This window comes from Aspergillus terreus, genomic scaffold, assembly GCF_000149615.1.
Source record: "Aspergillus terreus NIH2624 scaffold_6 genomic scaffold, whole genome shotgun sequence".
NCBI lineage: Eukaryota > Fungi > Ascomycota > Eurotiomycetes > Eurotiales > Aspergillaceae > Aspergillus > Aspergillus terreus.
Window position 1 is genome coordinate 1028435 of NT_165929.1, and position 22546 is coordinate 1050980.

Consider the following 22546-nt stretch of genomic DNA (forward strand, 5'->3'; position numbering starts at 1 on the left):
CCTTTCCTTCTTGGCAGTCGGTCTATCTCCTTGGTGTCTTGACGATCCCCAGGCTAGATAATAGATCCCGAGTGACTGGCTCACCACCTGCATTCCGTTCGTTTGCCCGCCAACCTCCCTCTCTCAACCTGGCCATCCACGTTGCCAAGTTCATTCTTTCTTCCGTCTCCCAGGCCCCGGTTCTTCACAAAGCTTCCAACAACGAAGAACGGCCCGAGAACAATCCCATTGTTCATTCCCTCGTTGTGTAACCCATCCAGTCTGGTCCTGGATTTGGTCCTCCCAAGCGCCTCAATCTCGCTCTTTTGACCGCGCTCCGCAAATTCATTGATTCACCTCCGTCTGGTCCGGTCGGACTTTCTCAGCAGAGCTGGTCTCGCATCCACGTCCGCTGCCTCTTCGCCCGCTCAGAGTAACCTTCCCTTCATTGCACACAGCCTCCCGGCTTGATCATCCACCATGCAGTCGCTCCTCTTTCTGTCCCTGGTTGGACTCTCCGCCGCAACCACTCTCGACAAACGCAATGGCGGCGGAAGCGATGCCTTCGAAATTTTCTACGAAATGGTCAACGATGACCTCGCCCGCATCACCTTGACGGTCCTGGGCCTCATGGCCGCCTTCATCTTTCTCTGGAAGATCTGGTTCCGCATGTCCAGCCATCTCCGTCGTCTCGCCAGCTTCAACAATGACCGCCAGCGCTACTTCATGTCCGCGGACGACACCTTCGCCTCCATCAAGAACCATATCATCTATGCGCCCTTGTTCCGCAATCGCCACAACCAGGAGTTCCAGCTGTCCCAGGCCATCAACTTCGGCACCCTCCCCAGCCGCTTCCACGCCTTCATCCTGGTCGGCATCATCGTCATGAACGTCGTCGTCTGCGTCGTCACTGTCCCCTACAAGAAGGAGGAGGACAGCGTGGCGGGCGTCATTCGCAATCGTACCGGCACCATGGCCACCGTCAACCTCATTCCCCTCGTCTTGCTGGCGGGCCGGAACAACCCCTTGATCAAGCTGTTGCAGGTGCCCTTTGACACCTTCAATCTGATCCACCGCTGGCTTGCTCGCATTGTGGTCTGCGAATCCGTCGCTCACATCTTCGCCTGGGCGATTCCGAAGGCCCAAACCGGTATGCCTCCAGCTCTTAGTTCCCCAAGTCTTGATATAGATCGACTGACCATGAATAGCCGGTTGGGATATCGTCGGAATGGTGTTTGGAAAGAGCAGCTTTCTCCTCACGGGTTTGATTGTATGTGGTTCCGCTTAAAATTATGATATCTCCTATTGACGACTTCCAGGCCGGCTGCGCCTTCGTGGGGCTGATGGTGCACTCTCCCTCGCCCATCCGCCATGCTTTCTACGAGACCTTCCTCCACCTCCACATCGCCATGGCTGTGGTCGGCTTTGCCACGCTCTGGGTGCATCTGGACGGCCTTCCGGCGCAGAACTACTTGCTCGCAGCCATTATTCTCTGGGCTCTGGAGGTAAGATACTGTGTCTGACATCAGCAATTTCAACGTCTCTAACGCCTTCATAGCGCGCTGCCCGCATTGTCATCCTCTTGTACCGCAACTGCGGCCGGAACTCGACCACCGCCCTGGTGGAGGCTCTGCCCGGCGATGCCATGCGCATCACGATCAATATGGCCCGCCCATGGACCTTCCGGCCCGGCCAGCACATCTATCTGTACATCCCGGCGGTGGGATGGTGGAGCTCCCACCCGTTCTCTGTCGGCTGGAGCGAAGCCGAGGAGATCGTGACCGATGAGAAGGGTCTCCCCACCACCCGCCAAGATGTGTTTGGCACACAAAAGACGACGCTGTCGCTATTGGTACGTCGCCGCACCGGTTTCACCAACAAACTGTTCCAGCGGGCCCTGAGCTCCGTCGGCTCGCGGACCGTGTTTCGAGCCTTCGCCGAGGGGCCCTACGGCAGCATTCATTCCATGGACTCCTATGGTACGGTGCTCCTGGTCGCGGGTGGTGTCGGCATCACGCATCAGGTGCCCTTCGTGCGGCACCTCGTCCAGGGCCATGCCGACGGCACGGTGGCTGCGCGACGGGTCACCCTGGTGTGGATCATCCAGTCGCCCGAACACCTCGAATGGATCCGCCCCTGGATGACCAGCATCCTCGCCATGGAGCGTCGCCGCGAGGTCTTGCGCATCATGCTGTTCATCACCCGCCCCCGCAACACCAAGGAAATCCAGAGCCCCAGTGCCACCGTGCAGATGTTCCCGGGGCGTCCCAACATCGACACGCTGGTCGGCATGGAGGTCGAGAACCAAGTTGGGGCCATGGGTGTCCTTGTCTGCGGCAATGGCAGTCTGAGCGACGATGTGCGTCGTGTCTGCCGCAAGCGGCAGCACCAGACGCATGTCGACTTCATCGAAGAGAGCTTTACCTGGTAGATATTTGGCGATGGTTTTGTGTTTTGAAGGTTTGGTTATGTGAATAGGGATCAAGGAGTTGGGTTTACCTCTGAGTATATAGGTGACCATGTAGATAGTACTTCCATCTGTATGGCATTTTTCCAGGGCATCCATCATCTTCTACTCCGTAAGGTAATAACTACTCGTAGGAAGTACGGAGTAGGTAGATGGATCTCGATTAATAATCTGGGGAGACCGGAGACATCTCAAGCTTAGGTAGTATTGGTAAGCCGGATAACATCATCGCATTAATCATCACCATGAGCGGGGTTCTGAGGACGGTTTCTGCTTCTTATATCGGTCTGTTTCCCAAACCTCGATTCAATTGTTGCAATCAATTCAATCTCTTTGCTTCATCCAGTCCCATCCACCGCGCTCTTTCCACCATGAGTCGCCCCGACATTACTCTCTACACGGCCCAGACTCCCAATGGGATCAAGATCTCCATTGCTTTGGAGGAGCTGGGGTACGTCTTCTCTACCAGCTCTCCTACGGATCATGCAAGCTGACAATGACAGTCTCCCATACAAGGTCGAGAAGATCGACATCAGCAAGAACACTCAGAAGGAACCGTACGTCCCGGCCCTCCCATCCCCAAACCACCTACTGACCTCAGCATAGCTGGTTCCTTGAGATCAACCCGAACGGCCGTATCCCCGCATTGACCGACACCTTCACCGACGGCCAGAAGATCCGCCTCTTCGAGTCCGGCAGCATCCTCACCTACCTTGCAGAGCAGTACGACAAGGACCACAAGATCTCGTACCCGCGCGGCACGCGCGAGTACTACGAGATGATCAGCTGGCTGTACTTCCAGAACGCCGGCGTGGGCCCGATGCAGGGCCAGGCGAACCACTTCGTGCGCTACGCGCCCGAGCGCATCGAGTACGGCATGAATCGCTACGTCAACGAGACCCGCCGCCTCTACGGTGTGCTCGACAAGCATCTCTCCACCTCCTCCTCCGGCTACCTCGTCGGCGACCACGTCTCCATCGCCGACATCTCCCACTGGGGCTGGATCGCCTGCGCCGGCTGGTCCGGCGTTGACATCGACGAGTTCCCCCATCTCAAGGCCTGGGAGGACCGCATGGCTGCCCGTGAGGGCGTCGAGAAGGGCCGCCATGTGCCCTCTCCGCATACCATCAAGGATTTGCTCAAGGATAAGAAGGCCATGGAGGAGCACGCGGCCCAGTCGCGCGCGTGGATCCAGCAGGGTATGAAGGCTGATGCGAAGCACTAGGCTGTGTTCAGTTATTGCTGTCGTAAGTTAATGTCAGATTGTATTGCCTGGTGAATGAGTGGGAGACGTACTCCGTAAGTCGTAGGTTGAGGGGAGAAAGAGTGCGCTTAGTAAGCCACGTGACCACAAAATTGCCACCTCGGAGTTAGTTATATCGATCCTCCATCGCATTAGTTTCGACCATCCTGTCATATCACCATTACTACCCAATATTCCTACTAATCGTGTCGGCAACATGGCCTGGCGCAATCAAGGAATCACCGGTTCCAACAACATCCCTCTGGGCCGCAGACGCTTTGGAGGCGATGAACCTGCCGATGGAGACAGCTACGCTCCCTCAGGGGATAGTAGCGTCAAGCGAGGCAGAAGCCCTGTTCGAGGTATGTTCCTTTCACCCTCCTATTATTTCCTTAACATCACTAACTTGTCATAGCTGACCCCCCCGTCGACGGTGTGAAGAGGCGCAAGAAGCGCAACCGTTGGGGCGATGCGCAGGAGAACAAGGCCGCCGGTCTCATGGGCTTGCCCACGATGATCATGGCCAACTTCACCAACGAACAGCTCGAGGCGTATACTCTGCACCTGCGCATAGAGGAAATCAGCCAGAAGCTGCGGATCAACGATGTCGTGCCCGCGGATGGTGATCGGTGCGTTTGCCCTTCAAACTTTTCTTTCGCGCAACCCGCTAACAAAACTTTTCTGCAGGTCGCCGTCGCCCCCTCCCCAGTACGATAACTTTGGAAGACGTGTAAACACTAGGGAATACCGCTACCGGAAACGCCTCGAGGATGAGCGCCACAAGCTCGTCGAAAAGGCCATGAAGACCATTCCTAACTACCACCCGCCCTCTGATTACAGGCGGCCCACCAAGACCCAGGAGAAGGTCTATGTTCCAGTGAATGACTATCCAGAGATTAACTTCAGTATGATAACTAACCCTCTAACTCCTAACTGTCCCCGTATCGCGTGTATTTCATGACACAACCCCTCATCTTTCCTCTGCTCGAGTCGAGCCTCTGCGAAAGGCATCGCCTGTCGATCGCCTTTGGGCTCGCTTCTTGCTAACCCTTGCTGCTTGATGTTGCACTCATTTGAAACGTTGCTCTCCAAACCATTCAGAAACCAGACAACTAACACATAGCTCTTTGCTATCTTTTTAAAGTTGGCTTACTCATAGGTCCTCGTGGAAACACCCTGAAGAAGATGGAGTCTGAGTCCGGGGCCAAAATTGCTATCCGTGGCAAGGGCTCCGTCAAGGAAGGAAAAGGTCGCTCTGACGCCGCTCACGCTAGCAACCAGGAAGAAGATCTTCACTGTTTGATCATGGCAGATACCGAGGAAAAGGTCAACAAGGCGAAGAAGTTGGTGCACAACGTTATTGAAACGGTGAGTTCTCTTTTCAGATGGTGTATGTTTCTTTGCTAATCCACCACAGGCTGCCTCTATCCCCGAAGGCCAGAACGAGCTCAAGAGAAATCAGCTCCGAGAGCTGGCTGCTCTTAACGGTACCCTTCGTGACGACGAAAACCAGGCTTGTCAGAACTGTAAGTGCCTGTTTCCCTGCATTCTCCTGACAAAGTACTGACGATGTCTAGGTGGCCAAATCGGACATCGCAAGTACGACTGCCCCGAGCAGCGTAACTTCACTGCCAACATCATTTGCCGTGTCTGTGGCAATGCTGGACACATGGCTCGTGATTGTCCCGATCGCCAGAGAGGCACTGATTGGCGAAACAACGGTGGATACGGTGGTCCCCGGAGAGCTATTGGTGGAGGTGATGCTGTCGATCGTGAGATGGAGGTAAGCAATTTCCCAACCCATTGTCTTATGAATGTAGATACTGACGTGATCATAGCAACTCATGCAAGAACTCTCGGGAGGTGCTCCCGGCGAAGATGGGCATATGCCCCGCCGCATTGAAGCCGGCCCTGGCCAGGACTACGACGACCGCGATGCGAAGCCCTGGCAGCGTGGACCTCCACCCAGTGACGTGGCTCCCTGGCAGCAGAGAGGCCGTGACCGTCGGGATGACTACGGACCCCGCGACAACGGCAGTGCACCTCCATGGGCCCAGAGCCGCGGTGGAGATTACGGATACGGCTCCCAAGGTGGCTACGGAGCGCCGGGAGCTGCTCCCTGGCAACAACCTCCTCCCCCTCCTGGCGGTGCCCCAGCAGCCTATGGATATGGTGCCTACGGTGCCTACGCTGCTCCGCCCGCCCCTGGTATGGGAGCTCCTGGCGCTCCTCCGGGCATGAGTGTCCCTCCTCCGCCTCCGGGTATGCCGTCCATGTACTATGGTGCTGGTAGTCCTCCTCCTCCGCCCCCACCTGGTGACGGGCCTCCCCCTCCGGTATGTATCCTTTCTCCCTAGCATCTTCGAAGTGAACAGCAAAGGACTAACAGGATGTATAGCCCCCGAGTGAGCAGCCGCCACCCCCTCCCCCTCCTGCGTAAGCGTTATGCGGGACTGTGTTGCTTAACGTCTCAGTTATGTGATGAGAGACGCAAGTGGTTGAACGGTGGAGGGTTATCTGGATTGCAGGGAACGAAAAGTGATCTGTTCCTATTACTAACGTTGCTTTTGTACCATCTGGCATTCTCGTTTTCTCTAGTTTATTGCAGTAGTGGTCCGTTTGTTATATTTGTAACATGAGCTGGTGAATGACATTTATTAGGGGTTGACGCTGTTCAGCATCTGCATAGAGTAGATTCGTATACTTCTCTCGGGGAGCCTCGCGGGGAGACACCCTACCTGGGCTTAAGATTTTTCGTGCAACATCTTATTTGAGATAATTAATGAATAGTAGTAGCAATTATTTTGCATCATATTGTATTTGAATGATGCGGAGATGACTTCGATTAACCATTGGAGATGCTCGCTAAACTAGGGGCGCGGCGGCCTCAGGCCCGTCAGGCATTCTCCGAGATGATCTTTCTCTCTTCTTCTCCCCTCTCGTGTATTTGCTCCCTTGGCCTGACTACCTCTGCTTCACAACTGCACAGTTAATGGGAATTCCCTCTCGGTCTAGAACGATCGACAGCCGGGAAAAGAGACTCTGTATCTTCCGCTGTGACAAGGAAAAAAGTGGACCGCGGAATACATCATCGACCTCCCGTCCACCGCCAATATTTACACAGCATTCCACGAGTATAGAACGCTGTACAACATGCAAGAACCCGCGAGTACGTCTCCGCCCTCGTCGTCCCACTCGCACCGACGACCCTGGCAGACACACTCCAATCGCACGCCATCGCATCCTCAACCGCTGGAGTCATCGTCCGTCGCCAGAGCGCCATCACGCGTGTCGGCGTCGGCGACGGCGTCTTCAGCGCGCTCGACGAAATGGTGGCGCATTCGGTTCTTCCGCGGCATGGTGAACGATATCAAGCGACGAGCGCCGTACTACTGGAGCGATTGGACCGATGCGTGGGATTATCGCGTCGTCCCCGCGACGGTCTACATGTATTTTGCCAATATCTTGCCTGCGCTGGCTTTCTCTCTCGATATGTTCGAGAAGACTAATCAGAGTTACGGGGTCAATGAAGTGCTGCTGGCGTCGGTCCTCGGTGCGGTGGTCTTCTCGCTCTTTGCGGCGCAGCCGTTGGTGATCGTAGGCGTGACCGGTATGTTGCTGCCCTCGGTTGGGTTGCGGGAAAAAAGGCTGATGATGTGAAGGTCCTATCACGGTGTTTAACTACACGGTTTATGATATTATTTCGCCGCGCGGGACGCCATATCTCGCCTTTATGTGTTGGATTGGAATGTAAGTGCTTGCATCATTTCGACTCGAACCGCCTAGAGTGGAATTGGCGCTAACAGGCCGCAGTTGGTCACTGATCATGCACTGGATTCTGGCTATCACCAATGCTTGCAACGGCCTGACCTATGTCACTCGGTTCTCCTGCGACATCTTTGGGTTCTACGTGGCCTTCGTCTACCTCCAGAAAGGGATCCAGGTGCTCACCCGGCAGTGGGAGGGCGCCGGAGAGACGTCCGCGTACCTGAGTATCATGGTTGCCCTGTTGGTGCTCATGAGCGGCTGGATCTGCGGCGAACTCGGGAATAGCAGCCTTTGGCAGCGATACGTGCGGAAGTTCCTCGAGGATTACGGCACGCCCTTGACCATTGTCTTCTTCACTGGATTCGTCCATATTGGCCACATGAAAGATGTCGAAGTGGCGACCCTGCCCACCAGCAAGGCCTTCTTCCCCACGATGGATCGTGACTGGCTGGTGCATTTCTGGGATATCGACGTGGGGGACATCTTTCTCGCGATCCCGTTCGCTCTGCTGCTTACCATCCTCTTCTACTTTGACCACAATGGTGAGCCTAACTCATAGATTGCGGAACGAAGCTAACCCGGCCCTCAGTGTCGTCTCTTATCGCCCAGGGGACTGAGTTCCCGCTGCGGAAACCAGCGGGATTCCACTGGGATCTCTGGCTCCTCGGCCTCACCACCTTTGTCGCTGGGCTGTTGGGAATCCCCTTCCCGAACGGTCTCATCCCCCAGGCCCCCTTCCACACCGCCGCGCTCTGCGTCACTCGCGATGTCGCCGACGAGGACGACACCAACAAGGGCAAGGCCGTCCGGATCACCGACCACGTCGTCGAACAGCGAGTCAGTAACTTCGCGCAGGGCCTGCTCACTCTCGGCACGATGACGGGGCCGCTCCTGATTGTCCTCCACCTAATCCCTCAGGGCGTCATGGCGGGGCTCTTCTTCATCATGGGCGTCCAGGCGCTCCAGGGCAATGGCATCACGCAGAAACTCCTCTTCCTCGCGCAGGACCGCAACTTCACCCCGGCGTCCAACCCGCTCAAGCGGGTGAAACGGCGCAGCGCCGTCTGGGCGTTCGTCATCCTGGAGCTTATCGGCTTCGGCGGCACTTTCGCCATAACCCAGACCATTGCCGCTATCGGCTTTCCCGTCATCATTCTGCTTCTCATTCCCGTCCGCGCGTTCCTCATGCCTCGTTGGTTCACTCCTGAGGAGCTTGCGGCTCTGGATGCGCCCACCGCCAGTCCGTTCACGATGGAGAGTGTGGGCGGGGCGCATGGTATTGATGATCGCGTCGCGTCTATCTCTGTTCCTAACGACGGAACTCGCAGCCCGTCTAAAACTACTGGCGATAATGCGCTTATGATGGGTCGTGCTGAGAGCTCGTCCGAGTCGCCAGTGGAGGATGATCTGGAACGGGGAGAAGCGTATGAACTCCAGACCCGGTCGGGGGTTCGACGACGGAGCACGACCAGTCGAGTGGATTGAACAATGTCCTGTTAATAGTAGTATCGGTGGAGCGAGCAGTCTGTCGATATGAGCCTTGGGTAGATGTATATATTCACGTGACAGGCTGACCGCCCAGCGCGGTCAACTTTTTCTGCCTCCAAAAAAGAAGAATTTCCAGAACAGCATCACCAGACAAAAAGAATCATGTCGTCCTCATCCCCAGAGCCCAGAATGGAAAACGACCACTCGTCATCGGACGAGCATGAACACGAAAACCCCGAACTGCAGACCCGCGCGCCGAAGCGACGCCGTCTCTCGGAGACTTCAGAAGACGACGAGTACGTCGCCGCCCCGACGCCGCTCCCCACGCTCTCCCGCATCAAGAAGAAAGAGCCCAAAGATGAGAACAAGGACACCTCGACGGGGACCGACAATCCGGTGCTGATTAAGGATGCGCTGGAGATGGGGCTGCAGGACGCAGGCGAGTCGTCGTTCAAGGCGCTCAACGTCGCACCGTGGCTGATCGGCTCGCTGACCACCATGGCCGTGCGCAAACCCACCGCTATCCAGCGGGCGTGTATCCCCGAGATACTGAAGGGGCGCGACTGTATCGGAGGCAGCCGCACCGGTTCCGGAAAGACGATTGCGTTCGCGGTGCCGATTCTGCAGAAGTGGGCGGAGGATCCGTTCGGCATCTTTGCCGTCGTCTTGACCCCGACTCGGTACCTCACCCATTCATTCTAAATTCACCATCAGAGTGAACATACTAACGTCAACAGGGAACTCGCCCTGCAAATCTACGAACAATTCAAAGCCATCTCCGCTCCCCAGAGCATGAAGCCCGTCCTCATCACCGGCGGCACGGACATGCGGCCGCAGGCGCTCGCCCTCTCGCAGCGGCCACACGTCGTCATCGCGACGCCCGGCCGCCTCGCCGACCACATCCAGACATCAGGTGAGGACACGGTGCGCGGACTCAAGCGCGTGCGCATGGTTGTGCTGGACGAGGCCGACCGGCTCCTCGCCCCGGGCCCAGGCAGCATGCTGCCCGACGTGGAGACGTGCCTGTCGGCGCTGCCGCCGTCCAGCGAGCGGCAGACGCTGCTGTTCACGGCGACGGTGACGCCGGAGGTGCGCGCGCTGAAATCCATGCCGCGCGCCAGCACCAAGCCGCCCGTCTTTGTGACGGAGATCGAAGCCGGCGGCACCACCAGCGCCGGCGCCGACGGGGCCGCCCCGAAATCGACCCTCCCCCCGACACTCAAACAGACGTACCTCAAGGTGCCCATGACGCACCGCGAGGCGTTTTTGCACGTGCTGCTCTCGACGGACGGCAACGCCGGCAAGCCCGCCATCATCTTCTGCAACCACACCAAGACGGCGGACCTGCTGGAGCGCCTGCTGCGCCGGCTGGCGCACCGCGTCACCTCGCTGCACAGTCTGCTGCCGCAGTCGGAGCGGTCGAGCAACCTGGCGCGGTTCCGCGCGTCGGCGGCGCGCATCCTCGTGGCAACGGACGTCGCCAGTCGTGGTCTGGATATCCCCTCTGTGGCGCTGGTGGTCAACTACGACGTGCCGCGGAACCCGGATGACTACGTGCACCGCGTGGGTCGTACGGCGCGTGCGGGGCGTCGTGGTGAGGCGGTCACGCTGGTCGGCCAGCGCGATGTGCAGCTTGTGCTTGCGATCGAGGAGCGGGTCGGTCGGCAGATGGAGGAGTGGAGCGAGGAGGGCGTTAGTGTTGAGGGGCGGGTTGTGCGCACGGGCGTGCTGAAGGAGGTGGGCTCGGCAAAGCGCGAGGCCTTGATCGAGATCGAGGAGGGGAGGGATGTGCTGGGCAGAAAGCGGAACAAGCTCAAGAAGGTGCGGTAGACGTGTGGTGTATATTAGAGTTAGAAGCTAAAGCTACTGCGTCGATTGTAAAGCGAATGCATGTTGTGGTATCATTGGCTATATAACCTGTCTATGCATATTCGGGCATCCGGTCTGTGTCCGGGCAGATATTCTCCCAACCAAGTCTAATTAATCCAAATGCACCTCGTAACTCCGCTCAACCCGACCAAGTCGCGTCGCGACGCTGATCACCCGTCTTCATCAGCTTCAGCAACCCATCCACGGCGTCACCCCGCTGCGACGGCGGATCTGCGCCGTCGCGCTTGGTCTCGCGCGGAGACCCGTCCGCGGGGGGACTGCTCAGCTGCATAGGGGAGGTAGCTCCCACATCCGCGTGACGCGGCGGGTAGATCTGCTGCGTTGGGGTCTTCATGGGGTCCTCCACGCTCGACGGGGCGGATTCGTTGGGGGTGGAGGAGGGCTTGAGCTCGGCGGCGGGCTGGAGGCCGCGCGCCGTCGGTAGCGTGTCTGTCTGCGGACGGGGGGTCGTGGGCTCGGGCAGCGATAGACGGGGGTATTTACGGCTGTGTTCCTCCAGCTGTGACAGACGACGATCGAATTGGGGGTCTCGGACGTGGCGCATGGCGCTTTGGAGGCGGTTGCGGAGGAGGCTTGCTTTCTGCGCGTGGTATGGTTAGTGCGGCGTTGCCGTGGCAGGGCATGGTAGGTAGCTGACCTCTTGGATAAAAAGTTTGCGCGTCTCGGGGTCTTCAGGCACGGTGCGCGCGTCCCTTGCCTTTGGGGGGTGGGTATCTGTGGAATCGTGTTGTTGTTGTTGGGGTTGCTGATCGGAGGGTGTCTGCGTGTCCATCGCGTCGGGCTGTTGGTGAGGCTATAACAGTCAACGCACATTCACTGGGTTGTCGCGTGGTGCGCGTGCTGAATAGGAGCACATACCCTTACCTCCTCTTGGGGAGGGATCTGTGAACGAGCGTCATCCGGGGCCGGGACGGGCTGGGAGTCTGTCCGCGGGTCGCGGGATACCGCGTCGGAGGGTTTGCTGAGGGACACGTCGGAGTGCACCTGGTCGATGGATCTCTTCTGGCCTGCGAATAAGGGCGAGGGGAGGAGCTTTTTGGGAGAGGAGAGCGTGTCGATGCGCGAGCGTTTGCTCGGGGAGGTAGCGTGGCGCGGGGAGAGACACGCGTTGGGGGTCTTTTCGCCGAGAATGCGTCTGCCGTCTTTGACGGGACTGAGGTAGGAGGGCGTTGGGTTCATGGTTGGGTTGTTTGTAGGTGAGTTGGACGAGAAGGGTGTCTGGGGAGGTGGATATAGAAGTTCTCCGGGATGGGGACGGGGGAGAAAATGTAGCTATGGAGGGAAGAGGATGAAAAGATTGTAGGAATGAGATTGAAGGGGTTTAAACTCTACCGGTCATGTCGACACGTTCAACACGAGGAAGAGGAGGATTGAAGAGGTAAGGGAAGAGGAATGAAGCGTACTCCGTAGTGCGTAGTGGCGGAGAAGAGCGTGTCTCGTGAAGTTCGCGTGGAGGTGGATTCCATCGCGTGTTGCGTATTACCGTAATGTATACTTCCACTCCCTTCAATAATGGATTATTATGATTATACAGTTATTGCTTTACTGTGTCTCTTATTTATATGCCTTTGAATATCCATTCATTCTATAATAAGAGGAATAGAATAGAACGCGATTTTTTATATGTGGCTGTTGCTTGTATATATCCTTCCCAATCCGGAACCATCACTCGCACCTTCCTCTTCTGGACTGTATCTTCCACCTCTTCCACTTCTACTTCTCTCCCTCTTCCTCATCCTCTTCTATCCTTCTCCTCTCTACTCCTCTTCTTCTAACCCATTCATCCTCATTTTCACTTCTATCTCACTACCGATCTCATGACCTGTCCCTAACAATGACATCATCGCGTGCATTCCAGAAGGAATGGAATCCCTCCATCTCCATGAAACCACCGAAAACAGCAAATCCTCTCATCCTCCGACTCACGATTCGGACAAGGACAAAGACAAGGAACAACAGCGTCTTCTGACCGTGGGGCGAAAACCCTCGCTCCGATCACCTCTCCCCGAGCTTTCCCCGCATTCACCCAAGGATCATCCCATCCTCCTCATCATCGCCGTCCAGTCGATCATTCCCCTTTGAAACACCCCAGAATTGCATCATCAGCGTCGTCCTCCACCGAAGTCAGCTCCTCTCCTCTTCAGAACCCTCTTCGTTACACAACATCTTCCCCAGCTCTCCTTCCCCCTTTTTGCATCTGTGTTGCTCCGCTTTCCAGCAACTTCCCTGCCATCCGCCATGCTTTCAGCATTGGCGGTGTTTGTAGCCGCCTTGCACACGACCGTGGGCGCCGCGTCCAGTCTAACACCGCCCGTCCTCCCTCTCATCGTACGGAATCCCTATCTCAGCACCTGGTTGGGAAATGCCCGCGATGTGCCTTGGTCCAAATGGCCCATGTTCTATACCGGAGAGGAACTCGGCCTCTCCGTGATGGCCCATATCCCCAGTACGGATACGCTCTATCCGCTGGTGGGCAAGCCTCAGGACTCCCTGTCTCATGGTGCTGGGTATGCGCAGAACCGATCTATTTACTCCCATTCAACCCCTAACAAGGACCCTCAGGTCACCATCCGTCGAATTCCCCAGCTATCTGGGCGCTAAATACGACGCTTCGACAACCAACCTGACTTACCGGATCGATGTGGCGGCCGCATCCTCTGCCGCTCCACTGGAAATCACTGTCTCGTTCCTCTCGCCCATCACTCCCACTTCGACTCTGCGGCAGTCGATCCCGGCATCTTATGTCACCATTTATGTCGACGGCGACGTTGCTGTTGATGTCTACATGGACGTCAACGGACGCTGGGTGACTGGTGACGCAGGGAGTCGAATCACCTGGGAGTACGACACGTTGGATGCTGCGGACAAGAACCGCACCCTCCAGCGCTGGAAGTTGCAGAGGGAATCCCAATTGCTGCTTTCGGAGATCCGTGATCGCGCAGAATGGGGTTCTCTTCATTTCACCGGTCCCGCTGTTAGTTTTGACTGATGATGAATTACCACGGCTTATATGGCTGACCATTCCAGGATGCCAAATACCAATCGGGGGAGGCTTCGGCCGTGCGACGTACCTTTGCCGATCGAGGAGCCCTGCGTAACGAGAATGATAATGCCTTCCGAGCCGCCGGAGACCGAGAGCCAGTGTTTGCGTTTTCCAAGTCCTTTGTCCCAGGCAAGACAACTGGACTCGTTAGTGACAGTATCACGTTCACCGTGGCTTTGATCCAGGATCCTGTGGTACAATTTGCTTCCTCCCGAGGCTTGACTTTGATGCGCCCACTTTGGAAATCCTGGTTCCCAAGTGTCGACTGGCTGCTGCACTTCCACTATAACGACTTCGACAAGGCAGGCGCCCTCGCTTCTAACTACTCCAACCAACTGGCGAAGGATGCCTATAAGTCAGGGGCCTATGATTATGCCGATATCGTGGCCCTCAGTGCCCGTCAAGTAATGGGAGCAACCACCTTCTCTGGAACGCCCGACGACCCGATCCTCTTCCTCAAGGAGATCTCCTCAAATGGAAATTTCCAAACGATCGATGTCATTTTCCCATCATTCCCATTCTTCCTGTATACGAACCCTCGGTGGCTGGCTTATCTACTGGAGCCATTGATCGAGCATATGCTCAGCGGACAGTACCCGAATACTTACGCTATGCACGATCTAGGAACGCACTTCCCGAACGCGACAGGCCACCCTGATGGCAATGACGAATACATGCCCGTCGAGGAGTGCGGTAACATTCTCATCATGGGTCTGGCTATCGCCAACTCGTTGCGTTATCCTGAAGACTCCGCCGCCTCGTCCATCTGGTCTACCCAGGGTACCACCCAGATCGACGACGAGAACCCCGGATATTTCCCTCTGGACAACCTTCAAGAGCATTCAGGCATCGACCATCAGGATGGTAAATGGGGTGGTGGTATTCAGGGCCGCCGTCTCGCCGAAAAGTGGATCCAACGCAGCTATAAGCTTTGGAAGCAGTGGACTGGCTATTTGGTGGACTATTCCTTGGAGCCTGCAAATCAACGTAGGTTTTGGATCCCTCAAGCACGCCAATATGCTACTAACAGGATAAGTTTCGACCGACGACTTCGCTGGATGGCTTGCGCTCCAGACCAACCTGGCCCTGAAAGGCATCATCGGCATCAACGCTATGAGCAAGTTGGCTGAAATTGCGGGACACGACAGTGATGCATCGTACTACAAGGTAAACCGTCTGTGACTTGGATACAGCCAGTTTTACTCACCATCTATAGAACATTTCCGACACCTACATTGCTAAATGGGAAGAATTCGGCATGTCGAGGGACAAGACTCATGCCAAACTCGCCTACGACTGGTACGGGTCGTGGACAACCATCTACAACCTCTATGCCGACGCCCAGTTGTGTTTCCACCTGGACGGCACCGACCTGGCTTCGCCGCCGAGTACGACGACCGACGGTCAGAAACCTCTGCTTCCTTCCCCCCGTCCTGAAAAGCCTGGCTTCGTCCCCCGCCACATCTACCAACGTCAGTCTATCTGGTATCACTACGTCCGCCAGAAGTACGGCCTGCCCCTGGACAGCCGCCATCTGTACACTAAGACGGACTGGGAATTCTTTGCCATGGCAGTCGCTAGCGAGGATACGCGGAGTGAGATTCTCGAGTCCGTCGCCCAATGGGTCAATGAGACCGTGACCGATCTGCCATTCACGGACCTGCACAACACTGAGGGTAAAGGAGAGTTTCCCGGGCCGAACTTTTACGCGCGACCTGTGGTCGGTGGACACTTTGCCTTCCTGGCGCTGGAGCGGGCGTGTGGTGGACGGGCCATGAAGGGGCTGTCCTTCCTGGACGGCCATGATGCGTCCGACTCGTCCGTTTCGGCAGAGACGATCGCGGAGTGGAATGCTGCTGCGGAGAAGGCCGCTCGGACGTTCCATGGTGGCTGGCCCTCGTTTGGATTTGGGTCTGAGGGCGAGGAGCTGTAGCTGATCCTGTTTGGGCATCTACTAGGAATAGGATAGCGTGTAGGGAGACATTGAATGATTCGGGTGAGCTACGTGAAATTACATACCGTGTAGACGGCGTATGTCCATATGCTAGCGGTATCTCAAACCGTCATACGCCGGGGGAGCAAAGCTACTAGAACAGATAAAATTCTCACTTTCCTATTTTTTGACATTCAAATCAAATTACATGGGGGAGCCATTTTAAACCTAACGCGAGGGCCGAAGATGAAAGTTCGTCTCGAATCGTTTCCCGCCATTCCCATGATCACCGTCTGCGCGTCTCATTTCCAGGAAGAAAAGGCATCACTTAAGGGGTCTTGTATTCCTTTCCATATTTTTTCCACATTTTTAGTAAAAAAAGAAAATTGTGTGTTCATGTTTTCACCGTGTCACTCGTGAATATCCAATCTCAAAGCACAATCTGCACATCACAGACAGCGTCTAAGAAAGGGACGGCAGGACGAGCGAGGCGAGAGAACTTATTTGGCGCCCAGGCTGGGGAAGTTCTTCTCGTCGACGGGGACGGGGGCAGGGCCACCACGCTCGCCACGGGGGGCACCGGAGCCACGACCACCGCGGGCACCGCGACCGCCACGGCCGCCACGGCCACGGGGGCCGTTGCCAGGGCCGCCGCCGGAGCGGGGGGGCTCGACGAAGCGCATGTCGACCTCGAGAACGTTCTTCTCCTTGCGGTGCTTCTGGCGCTGGGCCTTCTCACCCGCGGGCTTGATGTACTCCTCCTCCTCTTCGTTGCGCTTGAACTCCTTGGCGGCAGCCCACTTCTTGTCGGCCTGGGAGCCCTCGTTGGGGGCACGCACGGGCTTGGCGCTGAGGTCGCCGGCGGCGGCCTTCTCAGCCAGGTAGTCGGCGTAGGACTTGGTCTTCTCGGCGGGCTCCTCCTCACCGGCGGGGGTCTGGGGCTCGTTCTCGTCGTTCTGAGCGATCTTCTCGCCCGCGCGCTCGTCGTCCCATTCCTTCTCGCCGCTCTGGCCGCCCCAGCCCTGGCTCACCTGCTTCTTGGAGTCACTGTTTCGTCAGTACCGGTCTGTCCAGATGGGAAGGGGAGGGAGGAGCTTACGTCTGGCCGGTGCGCGACTGGCGGTCACGACGGCCGCCGCCGCCCTCGCGACGGCGGGGAGGCTGAGCGCCATCCTCGATGGGCTTCTCGCGGTTGTTGTTGCGGCCCGCGTTGCGGTCACGGAAAGCTATAGACGTTCGAATCAGCTGGATGCCCGCGATACCTCAACTTCAAGACGAGGAACGTACCAGCTTCGTTGCCGCTGAAGCGTCCACCACGGCGGCTGTTGTTGTTCTCGGGACGAGGCTGGCTGGGAGCTTCCTTGGGAGCGTCGCGCTTGCCAACCCGGGGCTGAGGTCTGTCTACAGCCCTCGTGGGAGGAGCGGGCTCTCTGTTGGGGTCCAATTCAGGGTCATTGCCTGTGGAAGACCGCGAGCGACCGGTTAGACGATGGATCGTTGAATGGGAGGGATGAGATCACGGGGAGAAGAGGGAGGAATTACCAAGAAGCTCGTAGAGGTTCTAGCGAAGCGTCAGCTTTGTTTCTTGGATTGATAGTCTTTTTTTTTTTTTGCCGACTTCGGAGAGGTCTCTGTTTCCTCAGGAATTGGGGCTTCGGAATTCGTCCCTTTCTTCGTTCGTCCGAATTGATTTTGTTGATCGCATTGGAAAGCCAATCGTTTCGGAGCGAAGCGACAGAAAAAAGCAAACAATCCCAAAAAAAATATGAAACCATATAAAAGCACACCAATTCCAACAGAAATCAAGAGAACCCTCCAAAATGTCCACAGGAAAAAGCGAATAGAATCGCACACATACCTTGGACCGGACGTCCGCCATGACGCCTGGGTTTATGAGGGGCCTTCCGGGGGAAGGCTCACCGGTTATCGCAGCAATTCGGATCCGGAAGAATCGGGAGAGAGCGGCGAGAAAGGCAGAAACCTGAACAAGGCCTCTCCTTCGCGATATCGAGTAGAGATGGGGGGGTGGAGGAAGGGATGATGATCTCTTGGGGAAAGACGATGGAGGTGAGGGAAGGGAGGGTGTGGATGGGATTAGGTCACGTTTGTGGTTGCGCCCGCCGAATCGGGAAAGGTGCGAAGTGCTGCTAAGCGAATCCGGCACCGGCGCCGCTGATTGGGCGGCCGGAGCTAGGGCTTAGGGTATTGGCGTCACCGGGACCTGCAGATGCCATCATCGTCTCTCAACGTCACATACATCACTCGCCTGTAGATTCGGGTACAACTTTATATGTCCAGGTAAATAGGTACTACATAGAATCGAACAGATATCCCCTCCGATCCAGCTGCGCCGCAGTCGCTCGCCGAGGCATATCCCGTCATGCCGGTCATGTACAAGTAAACAGCCACCCCATTTTCTTCGCAACAAGGACCTTTTCTTTTCTTTGTTTTCACATCACACGACCAAACAGAAAATCAAATGGTATCAACCGCAGAACGCCAGGCAATGCTTCCGAATAAAACTTTTTTTTGTTCTTCCGATTCCAGAATCGAAGGAGGCAGAGATCAGCTCGCGGCAAAAATAACGCCGGCTGGAAGTCTCCTGGTGCCAAAAGTGCTTCGACAGGAGCGCGGAGATGAGAAAGGAAAGGTAAAAGACAGCGTCGACAGGAGCGGGGATACGCAGAGAAAGACGATTATGGCTAGTCAATGGCGTGTATTATTTTGCTCGTAACTGAAGGGCGTCTGGAAATGCATGCTGGCACTCAGGCCGAACGGGTCCGCATCGAGCATGGGTTCGTAATTGCCCAGTAACTGATTCGCGTTGCCGTAGGCACCATTCGGCCCTTCGCCCCCATGAGGGTTGAACTGCGACATGCCTTGGGACCCCATAGCATGGGAGCCGGATACGGATGCCGCATTGAACCCTGGGACGTAGGGCGAGGCGCCGACGGACGACTCATGTTCTTCGTCGATGAGGTCGGCCTGAGCATCGTATTCTTGTTCTGTAGAGACGCTGGTTAACCTCACCATCTCGTGAAAACGCCATACGTAAAATTGCGTGCGGTAAACTTACCTAACTGATCGTAATGCTTCTGGAACGGGGACGGGTAGTACGCCGAAGGTAGGCGGGGGGCGCGGGGCCCCGTACCACCTGGGACCGTCGACTTGTCGGTCGACTCGGGTTGACCGATGCTCATTGGCGGGGAGGCATGGCTGATGTTGCGCGAATGTGACAACACCTGCGAGCGAGCCTGCTGCGGATCGACGCCCACGGGGGACATGGCTCCCTGGAACCCAAAGCCCGGAGACTTGGCGTGCGACGGCGACGAGACCTGGGATGAGGGAGTGGCCTGGAACTGCGGCGACGGGATCCCGTAGGCACCGTCCCGGTTCTGGGCCATCCCGAACGGCTCTTTCGGAGCGATACCGGTCGGGTGTCTCTGAGCCGAGTTGCGGTTCAGAGCCGCTCGCTCCAGGGAGGATGGGGGTTTGGAGGCCATGGGAGCGGCCGGCTTGGTCTGAGGACCGCCGGGTGCCCCGGCCTTGAGACGCAATTCTGCCTGCACATCGATTCCTAGGGAGCGGTTAACGACGATGAGGTGCGATAGAGGTCGAAAAGCAACGAACCTTTCTCCAGTAGGATACGTTCGAGCAAGGAGTTCTTATATCGCAGCATCAAACATTCATCGGCGGCGGTGCGGTGATTCTGCTGCAGGGTCTGCAGAGTCTCTTCATTCCGCTTGATGGTCGACTCCAGCTGACGGATGTACTCGGTGCGACGCTCTCGAAAGGCGGCCTGGGCCTGACGATTGCGTTGCTTCCGTTCCTCGGAGGTAGCATAGATCTAGAAAGAAGGTTAATTAAGGTCGAGCCTTAGCGGACGATCGGGGACGAGGGTATGACGGCGGGGGGTTCAGATAAGGATGCATGAACACATGGGAGAGATAAAGCAAGCGAAGAGAAAGAAGGTTATCACGATGAAGCCGTATGAATGCGAGATGGTGAGTGGTGGAAGATAAGCAGGGACCAAACAGAAGGGGGGACGATAAAAAAGAAAATGGAAAAATAAAAATAAGAATGATAAACGCCGTGCGGGGCCCCGGATTGAGGGAAGGATCGATAGATATGATTTGATATGAATTGATAATGGGAATTGATAGGGACAACTTCCACAGACTTTAAATCGCTGGCATCTCCCTCTGAAAGAAGAATAAGAAAAAGAAAAACAAAAGACCTTACGTACCGGCTTTCTTCCCCCCTTTCGTTTCTGGGTCTGGGCGACATCCTGCGTTAGACTCTCCCCCTCCGGATCGGGCGTGGAGACGGCGGAACTGATTGATCCCTCGAGCGTGGGCTCGCTCTTCGGGACGACCGGGTCCATGGCCGTGTCATGTTGAGCGGAATTAGAGGTCTCGACCATAGAGACCATTGAGACGAGGAGAGGAGGGGGAGGTTGAGAAGGTTGGGGGAGGAGAGGCTGACTGTCGTCTTGTCTTGACTTGTCTTGGAGGCGTTGGAGGTCCTCACGTGGTGGGATTATGCCCAAACGGGATGATCACGATGAACAAAGAAGGCCCGAGAACGAGAAAAGAAGGACACCCGAAAAGGAAAAAAACAATCCAATTCCGGACGATGCCACCAAAGGGAAAAGGCGAGAACGCGATATATCAGATCTCCAACATCCAAAGATAACCACCCCAGATAGGATATCCTATACCCAGTCAGGTAGGGAACTAACGGTCAATCCCCCCTGGACTGATCAAGCGCCCGGATAAAGAAAATCCAGAACAAGGAAACGACAGAAGGACTTTTCCCGGCGGCGGGGGGGCGTGGACGACTTCCAGACGCAGGAAACGCGCGGCTGGGCGGCAAAGAAAGGGACGTGCGAAGGGCTGTGTTCGACAGAGGAGTTATAGTGACATAAAGGAAATTGTGTGATTGTGAGATAACCAGCACGAAGGACAGAGAGTCGGGGGGGAAGGGGAGGGAATGGTGGGAAGATGTGAGGTAAAATTATTTACTAAAAAGAACCCGGATGAGAATTTCTTATTATTTCAGAGAAAAAAATGGGGGGAAGAGAAAAAAAAGACCAAGTGAGACCGAAAGGGAAAAGAGAAGAAAAAAAAAAGAAAAAAGAAAAAATTGGGGTCAGTTCGCCTCGAGAGGGTTTGGTTCGTTTGGTCCGTTTGGGTCAGATGGAGGGGGGGGCAAAATGTAAGAAAGAGTATTGTTCGGCTTTTCCCTACCACTACTAGTATGTACTACGGAATACTCTTTCCTTTTTGCCCTGGCTTGACCGGAATCCTCAGTTCAGCATGGTCGACTTGGCCTTCCTCGTCATCCTGGCTGCTTCTTTGCCTCGCCCGCGTTTCTTTGCTTTTTCCCTCACTCCCTTGGATGTCCTGATGTCCCTCTCCTGACGGCTGTCCTCGGCGGCGGTACGATCCACTCCCACTCCCACTCCAAGGCCGAAGATCCGCCTGGTCCAGCGACTCGACTCGTTAGGGCCTCCGTGCGGCGTTGAGTGACGCGAGTGGGTGCTTTCCCCATGCAGGCAATGGGTGGAGAGGCTACTACACAGTCCTTGATGCCTGGAACGTGCGTATTTACAATACTCTACAATAGTCAGAATAGTAGTATTCCGTAGTCCGTACCTAGTGTGAAGGGACTCATGTCTGTGATCGCATGGTCTCAGCGACCTGTCCATTGTCCATCGTTCCATTGCGCTGGACAATGATCTTGATCATGGTACAATTGTGACTGCGAGAGCCCAGCGGCAAGAGTGAGATGTCCGCGGAGAAGGTCCGCCAGCTGTCAGAGTTTTCCGGTGCGGGAGTACGTGTGCCGTCGAAGGTCGACCTGGTACATCTCTCCATGTCCTCGACTCAACTCCGTCTACCCGTCCATCTGACGACGGATCTTCAGAGCGTTGACAAAGTGTCATGGGATCGATGACTTCTCAATGCCGGAGGCCTTGCAGTCTTCTCGCTAGTCCTCTGCACAGATTTCAACTCTCGAGACGTCCATGTCCGTTGTAAAGAGGTAAATCCGATACCGGCAGTACACTCCGGTACCATGGGTAGTCGATTCGGCCCCTCGACTAAATTACCCCTTCGAAACATCGCGGTCACCTTCTCTTCCCAGTAGCAAGGCCCTAGCATCCCCTGCACTGGGGCCACCACAATACGGACGACACAGAAATACCACCTCAGAGCGAGAAGAGGCAAGGCAAGATGTGACATGACATCCCTGTCGACTCCAACCAGCACATGACCTTTCTGGTCGCCGACGTCCACCGGAGGAGCGCCCCGACGGCGGGCGCACTAGTCTGGGAATCCTGCGCCGAAGAGGGGAAGGGAAAGGGGAAAAGGACACGGCAAGCGAAGGAGAGTGACATCACGCGGGTCCGCCATGGTGGGATGTGCAGCATCATCGAAGTGGTCTGATCGAGAGCGCCATGTCGATGATGGCACGGATGCCTTTTGCGCCGTACTCCGTAGGTTTGGACTATCGCCTTGGCAACTGCTTTTTGGGGAGGACGAGAGACTATCCAAGGTGATCGCTGATGGTGCGAAGGTTGAGGCGGTAGGTTACGGATTATATATGCGCCATCAAAGCTGTCAAGAGGCTCGACTCGTCTTGGTTCCCGAGGTTACTGAACTGACAACTGGTCAACTGGTCAACAACATCGACATCACTCATCAATTTATATCGATTCATACTTAATCTTCT

The 22546-nt window shown here is 56.1% G+C and overlaps 8 protein-coding genes across 8 annotated transcripts; 4 read left to right on the forward strand and 4 right to left on the reverse strand.

Annotated features, from left to right (window-relative positions):
* Positions 1 to 2817: 2817 nt before the first annotated feature.
* ATEG_04611 (glutathione S-transferase family protein) lies at positions 2818 to 3671 on the forward strand (the record flags this gene model as incomplete). Its single annotated transcript, XM_001213789.1, has 3 exons — positions 2818 to 2897; positions 2950 to 3003; positions 3053 to 3671. The coding sequence occupies 3 exons, from the start codon at positions 2818 to 2820 to the stop codon at positions 3669 to 3671; spliced, it is 753 nt and encodes a 250-aa protein (XP_001213789.1).
* A 3171-nt stretch (positions 3672 to 6842) lies between these two features.
* Positions 6843 to 8942, forward strand: ATEG_04612 (anion exchange family protein; the record flags this gene model as incomplete). The annotated part of the gene is made up of 4 exons (XM_001213790.1): positions 6843 to 7299; positions 7352 to 7439; positions 7503 to 7999; positions 8047 to 8942. The coding sequence occupies 4 exons, from the start codon at positions 6843 to 6845 to the stop codon at positions 8940 to 8942; spliced, it is 1938 nt and encodes a 645-aa protein (XP_001213790.1).
* A 192-nt stretch (positions 8943 to 9134) lies between these two features.
* dbp8 (ATP-dependent RNA helicase DBP8) lies at positions 9135 to 10775 on the forward strand (the record flags this gene model as incomplete). Its single annotated transcript, XM_001213791.1, has 2 exons — positions 9135 to 9625; positions 9683 to 10775. 2 exons carry the CDS (start codon positions 9135 to 9137, stop codon positions 10773 to 10775), a joined length of 1584 nt encoding a protein of 527 aa, XP_001213791.1.
* A 655-nt stretch (positions 10776 to 11430) lies between these two features.
* On the reverse strand, positions 11431 to 12014 carry ATEG_04614 (uncharacterized protein; the record flags this gene model as incomplete). The annotated part of the gene is made up of 2 exons (XM_001213792.1): positions 11431 to 11628; positions 11694 to 12014. The coding sequence occupies 2 exons, from the start codon at positions 12012 to 12014 to the stop codon at positions 11431 to 11433; spliced, it is 519 nt and encodes a 172-aa protein (XP_001213792.1).
* A 1059-nt stretch (positions 12015 to 13073) lies between these two features.
* On the forward strand, positions 13074 to 15811 carry ATEG_04615 (putative glutaminase; the record flags this gene model as incomplete). The annotated part of the gene is made up of 5 exons (XM_001213793.1): positions 13074 to 13342; positions 13398 to 13809; positions 13863 to 14865; positions 14915 to 15045; positions 15095 to 15811. 5 exons carry the CDS (start codon positions 13074 to 13076, stop codon positions 15809 to 15811), a joined length of 2532 nt encoding a protein of 843 aa, XP_001213793.1.
* A 500-nt stretch (positions 15812 to 16311) lies between these two features.
* stm1 (putative telomere and ribosome associated protein Stm1) lies at positions 16312 to 17690 on the reverse strand (the record flags this gene model as incomplete). Its single annotated transcript, XM_001213794.1, has 5 exons — positions 16312 to 16858; positions 16911 to 17037; positions 17099 to 17239; positions 17354 to 17372; positions 17562 to 17690. 5 exons carry the CDS (start codon positions 17688 to 17690, stop codon positions 16312 to 16314), a joined length of 963 nt encoding a protein of 320 aa, XP_001213794.1.
* An 827-nt stretch (positions 17691 to 18517) lies between these two features.
* On the reverse strand, positions 18518 to 20243 carry ATEG_04617 (uncharacterized protein; the record flags this gene model as incomplete). The annotated part of the gene is made up of 4 exons (XM_001213795.1): positions 18518 to 18816; positions 18888 to 19388; positions 19442 to 19658; positions 20058 to 20243. 4 exons carry the CDS (start codon positions 20241 to 20243, stop codon positions 18518 to 18520), a joined length of 1203 nt encoding a protein of 400 aa, XP_001213795.1.
* Positions 20244 to 21119: 876 nt separating this feature from the next.
* ATEG_04618 (uncharacterized protein) lies at positions 21120 to 21521 on the reverse strand (the record flags this gene model as incomplete). The annotated part of the gene is made up of 1 exon (XM_001213796.1): positions 21120 to 21521. The coding sequence occupies one exon, from the start codon at positions 21519 to 21521 to the stop codon at positions 21120 to 21122; it is 402 nt and encodes a 133-aa protein (XP_001213796.1).
* Between the last annotated feature and the right edge of the window lie 1025 nt (positions 21522 to 22546).